The sequence below is a fragment of the Acanthopagrus latus genome, chromosome 2 (assembly GCF_904848185.1).
Source record: "Acanthopagrus latus isolate v.2019 chromosome 2, fAcaLat1.1, whole genome shotgun sequence".
Taxonomy (NCBI): Eukaryota; Metazoa; Chordata; class Actinopteri; order Spariformes; family Sparidae; genus Acanthopagrus; species Acanthopagrus latus.
This window is the reverse complement of record NC_051040.1, coordinates 202,008-207,826: the sequence shown is the minus strand read 5'-3', so window position 1 is coordinate 207,826 and position 5,819 is coordinate 202,008. Positions and strand designations below refer to the sequence as shown.

Below are 5,819 nucleotides of genomic sequence, written 5' to 3'. Positions count from 1 at the left end.
AACGAGGCGCATGCGCAGTACAGAGCCCTGGGGTGAGGGGTTGGGGGTCTTCCTTGATGCTGGTGAGCTGCACTCTGTTGTACCATAAATCTCAGATGAAGCCACAACAAACCTCCGAAAATGTCAGAATTATATTATTTATCATATTATGATATTGTTATAACATTAAAATATCAAATGATCCACTGACAGTTTGTGTCACAAACACAACATCATAACAACATAACATGACTACATTTAATGTGTTTATTACATGACACCATTCTCACATCATCAATAACTACACCTGATCACACGTGAGCTACAGGATCCAAACATCATCTGGTGGAACAGAACAGAATAAGATTATGTGCATGTTGCTGAAGGTCTAAAATGTTTTACTTCTAATCTCAAAAATAAAGTGCTGCATTTAGTTACATGAGCTTGATTTCATAAAGGAACAACTGCACTGAAATAATTTCATATCAAACTGAAATTATGTAATCACACCAGAGCTGACAGCACGTCACGTGACCACAGTGATGACACCTCATTGGATAAAAGCACAACGATGTAGTGCTGATGTCACACAACCACACACACACACACACACACACGCAGAGGAAGGAAGGCACGTGAGGAGGAGGAAAGGACACAAGGAGAGGAGTGAAGGAGAGTTGGAGAGGACATGAGGAGTGTTTCATCAAAGGATCCAGTTGTAACGTTTGAGCCTCACAGCCAGGGCGCTCTGATGAGCTCAAGCTGTGACCAGATAACCAGCAACAAAAAGCAAAACTGAAAACACAAACCAGGAAACACAGGAAGCAACGCAATTATAATGTTGATGCAGAAACACAGACTTAAAGTGAAACTCTCGCCAGAATACAACTGAGGCTTTTTTTGTGACTGTAATGAGTCAAACCTTTGTGTAAAGGCATAATTACAATGAAAGAGCCACTTTTAAGATTTTGCATATTTTAGTTTTCAGGTCAAACTCATTTTCAATGGGAGTGCTACGGGCACTTTTACGATAGCAGCAAAATCTTTATTTTTAAAACAGTAAGAAGTCTCGACACAACATGAAACTTTGCTGGTAGTATCACCAGGGTCGTGTTGTTTCTCAGGCATTCCTCCGGTCTCTCTCAGGTATTCCTCTGGCTTTCCTCAAGTATTCCTCAGGTGTTCCTCAGTTGTTCCTCTGGACTTCCTCTGGACTTCCTCAGGTGTACCTGCGGTATCCTTCTTCTGGTGTTCTCAGGTATGCTTCTAATGTTCCTCAGTGTTTGTGTGCCTCTGGTGTGTGTTCTGTTGTCTCTCTTTGTGCACAGGTGTGCTTCTCATAGCACCCTCCTCCCTCTCTACCTGAGCACACATGAGGGTAATAGGTGCTCAGTTGGAGTGGGGGAGACGATAAAAGGGACAAGAGGGAGGAAGATGGCACACTTGTGAGGGGCGTTCTCTCCTCACCTTTTACTCGGTTGTCACAAACAAGTTTGAACAAAACCTCCATGCACTTTAAGTGCTGGTTTTGTTATTGTAGTTGGTTGGATTCCTCACTGTGCAGCTGGTTCTTCTCATCTTTTGTTCTTTTTGCCCAGGATCTTCAGCCCTCTTTTGTTTGTTCTTGGTTTTCTTTTGAGAATATTTAATAAAGCCTGTTTAAAAGACAGACAGAAAATGATATAACACATATACATATATACATGTGTATATATATTAGGGTGCATCAAATTTGAATGGGAAATTTTAATTTCAAAATATCAATTTGGCTGATGTTGCATTTTGTTCCAATTAACATAAAAATGACTTTTCCAAAGTTTTGAGGAAATCCATTGAGATTTAGGGGTGCCACCTAACACATGAAGTTTTGTGAAATTTCGAAAAATATGCAATTTTTAGTCTAATTGCCAAAAGTTTGACCCAGAAATGTTGAGTACAGTGAACTTTTATACAGTAACATGTTCTATAGGGTTATCAAAGTAAAATTAGTTTGTTTGCCCTTCGGCAACTTGGGCATTTTTTCAGAGTTCAACTTTCAAGATTCTCCATTTATTTGTCCAATAGACAAAATGAATGGAGGTCAATGGGACATGTTCATGTGGTCTTACCCTGAGTTTTGTGCAGCAGTGATGGATGTCGGACACACATATAAAGTTTAATTGACTTTATTGTTAAACACAAAGGGCAATATTGACACACTTGAAAGAACACCCTCTCTAGTGGCTAACTCACTGGCAACTCACAGGGCTTAATGATAAAAGCTGACATTAACTAAACTTCAAACTTAGTTGCTCAGTCAGTGCCAGAGTCCGCTCCACTGTGCAACATCACCAGAGAGAGAAAGAGGAAATGGAACCTGAACTTTGAACCTAGCCAGTGTGTCTCCCCCCAGATATGTCTCCCCACCTGCCCCCCAAGAGTAACCCTCCTATTCAGGGATTAGCTTGCGTTTGCATTGGTGACATCTTCAACCTTGTAGCCAGTGACACGACACTTGGTCGGCTAAGGATGTCATGTGGAAAGAAGACATTTGTTCCAGTCTTCTTACGCTTGAGGGATGGTTTGCCCTCAGATGGTGGAGAGACTGTGTTAGTATCCTCCTCTGGCTCCTCATCACTTTCCGACACCAAGCTGGACATTGCCGTCATCTCCTCCAGCTCCTTTTCACACTGGGACCGCCTGGCTGCTGCGGCAGCTTCACGCTCCTCTCGTCGCTTAACCTTGAGCTGCCGCTTTTTGTCCAATACACCAAATGTGGCCACTCTGTCGGTCTTCATACTGGCCAAGAAAACTAAGTCTTCCGGGTTATCAATCAGCTTTTCAACATTTGGAGGCCACAGCGGAAATGTGGCATCAAGTCTGCACGTCATTTTCTCCAATTGTTTCGCTGCAGCCTCACTGGAGCGCTTGGCCTGGGAGATTTTCCGCAGCTTATTGTTGGCATTGACTAAGTCTACCATCTTGTGGCACGCACGCTTGTCGCTGACCATTGGGATGTTGGCCTTCTTGTAAAATGGCCGCACCTGCTCCAGGACGACCTTAGCTGCCTCAAACTGCAACAACGCTCCATTTGCACCAGGTTTCTTGGCAAGCATGCAGCGTAAGATCTGACGACCAGTTGGCAGCTTGGCGCCTGTGATGATGCCATCCTCACTGGTGATGCTGGGGCCCAGACCAAAGACCAGGCTGCGACTGCTAGTCTGGCAGGGACCAGTTGGTGAGTGCAGCATCTTAGGAGAGAAGGATCCTGGGATGGGTTGTGTTGTACAATGCCTGAGAATGAAAAGGATACAAGGGCAAGGACAGTGTTTAAAATCATACTTAATATCACTCAATTATTACAAACCATGCTTGATAAGCCTCAAATTTTAGCTGTACATAGTCTAACTTAAGCATTACAATGATAACTTACTGTTACATCACTACTAGAGGAGCTAGCTGTGCTCGCAAATATAATAATATAATAATTTAAAATGTTAATTTAACAACTACAATGCTACTGTCAATAAACATCAGACATCAAAACTCTGAATATGATATTGTCTGCTCTAGAATACTGTTGATGTTAAGCTTAATAGCTAACTGTTGCTAGTTAACGTTAGCTAGATGTAATGGGCACCAAATACCTATAAATACTACTACATTTCATTCAAAGTATGTAAATATACAAAGACACAACTATAGATATGTAGTAACATGTAATAAGAGTAGACATAACCAACACAAAAACATAACTCACCTCAGTTTTCTTGAGCTGCAGTCTTTTTACCTCAGAGCTCTATGGCGACCAGTGAGCACTGTTCACCACTTTATCCAACAAAAACAGATGTGCGGTGGCACCCCTAAATCATCATGTATTGGAAAAATATTTTGCATGTGTTGTTTCTACATATATTGGAACACTTTTAGCACCCAGCCATATCAAAATTCAAGAATTGTGTTTTTTGATGCACCCTAATATATATATATATATATATATATATATATATATATATATATATTTATATGTGATATATCATTTTCTGTCTGTCAGACATTCACACTGTCATGACCTCCTGATGGCAAAGACAAATGGAACGTGGCAGTATTCTTTAGCTACAAAAGCAAACGTGCATCGCTGCTCGGTAAGACAGTCATTTTGTCACTACTGACTCCTTTTTTAACACTCATCGTTCTGAGTTTTTTTTGGGCTTATGGTGAGTTTAAATGCAGTTTTCAATAAATTGCCTTCTTTAGGTCTTTTTGTCTCTCGCTCCCGTTTCTTCTTTTTTCATTTTGAAGCTCTACTTACAACCTGGTTACGATCCACCACTGTGAAATGTGATCACTTGTAACTTTCCCCCGGTCTCCAGTTTTTTGTTCAGGAGTGTATATTAACATACAGCAGATCTGTGACATCACATGATGTTATTGTGATTAAATATCATTTGACATCATGCCAGGTAATGTCATCAACACACAAACACACACACACACACACACACACACACACATACACAGAAGAACATAGCTGCTTTCTTTATGTCTAAAAATATTATATTTCTCTCTCCCTCTCTCTCTGTCTCTCTCTCTCTGTCTCTCTCTCTCTCTCTCTGTCTCTCTCTCTCTCTGTCTCTCTCTCTCTCTCTCTCTCTCTCTCTCTCTCTCTCTGTCTCTCTCTCTCTCTCTCTCTCTCTCTCTCTCTCTCTGTTTCTCTCTGTCTCTGTCTCTGTCTCTCTCTCTCTCTCTCTCTCTCTCTCTCTGTCTCTCTCTCTGTCTCTCTCTCTCTCTCTCCCTCTCTCTCCCCATGGCAGGGAGAGGGGGAGGAGTCAGCAGGGTTAGGATGCTGTCAGGTTGCCGTGGTTTCAGCCTCTCCTTCCTTGTGGCCACTGTCGTTGGGGATGTGTGTGTGTGTGTGGCTGAAGGGTGTGTGAGGTGTGTGTGTGTGTGTGTGTGTGTGTGTGTGTGAGCCGTGATTCTTACAGCTGTGAGGATATGTGACGGGAGGACAGAGGGAAAGAAGAGGAGAAGGAGGTGTTGAAGGGTGGATGTGGATTAACGTCGCAGCAGACGAGTCATCGTTTCCTCTGAGCCGCAGAGATCTGTGAGGACGACAGGAAGCTGCATCACTCCATCTTTGTTCCTCCACACAGAGGACTGAAAGAGGAGAGGAAGGAGACACTGAAGGAGACAGTCCAGCAGGGATGGAGGGAGTTTGAGTCATCGCTTATCTTCGGGTAAGCCTCCTCTCTCCTCCTCTCTCCTCCTCTCTCCTCCTCTTTCCTCCTCGTCTCTTCTGTCGATTGCCTTCCCTGACACTTCTTTTCTGCTGGTGAAAAATGTCGATCTGTTTGTCATCAAATTGCTCGCTGACAGTGTCAATAAAGTCTGTTCAAAACACATCTGGCTTCTTCAAACCAGACAACATGGTCGCCATCTTGGATCTGAAGTTACAGATAAAAGGAAAAATACCATTTGAATAAAAAATCAGACTCTTATTTTGAAATAGCTGTCCATCAGGTGAATGTGTCTTGATCCTCCAAAGTTCAGACAGGAAGTGGTTCCAACATTTTTTGACAGCCGCATTTGATCTGATCAATATTACTGATTATCACTTTCAGTCGTCTGTTACAGGTGATAGGTGTTACATCTTCTGTTTTTATCACAGAAACCTGATGGATCAACACTAATGATTGACAGTTCAGGGTCAAAGGTCGACATCATCATCAGAGTCAATCTAATGCTGAGATCATTACAGAAACTCAGAGTTTAAAGAGTTTTAGATTTTTCATCAGAGGAGAGATCAGAAACACAAAGTGACACAAAACTCCTCCTCATCCTCCTCATCCTCCCCTATTCCT

The 5,819-nt window shown here is 42.3% G+C and overlaps 2 protein-coding genes across 7 annotated transcripts in view; one reads left to right on the top strand and one right to left on the bottom strand.

The window, feature by feature from the left end:
- nyap2a (neuronal tyrosine-phosphorylated phosphoinositide-3-kinase adaptor 2a) overlaps nt 1-5,819 on the top strand; it is a 39,086-nt gene that overhangs the window by 20,203 nt on the left and 13,064 nt on the right. For all 6 annotated transcript variants that reach the window (XM_037079403.1, XM_037079411.1, XM_037079398.1 and 3 more), the window contains 2 exons: nt 1,126-1,237; nt 4,773-5,195. The gene's annotated coding sequence lies outside the window, so the exon portion shown is untranslated. The remainder of the gene's footprint in view (nt 1-1,125; nt 1,238-4,772; nt 5,196-5,819) is intronic.
- LOC119008778 lies at nt 2,129-3,941 on the bottom strand. Its single transcript, XM_037079444.1, has 2 exons — nt 3,719-3,941; nt 2,129-3,252 (listed from the first exon to the last, which is right to left on the bottom strand). The coding sequence occupies exon 2, from the start codon at nt 3,207-3,209 to the stop codon at nt 2,412-2,414; it is 798 nt and encodes a 265-aa protein (XP_036935339.1). The 5' UTR covers nt 3,210-3,252; nt 3,719-3,941; the 3' UTR covers nt 2,129-2,411.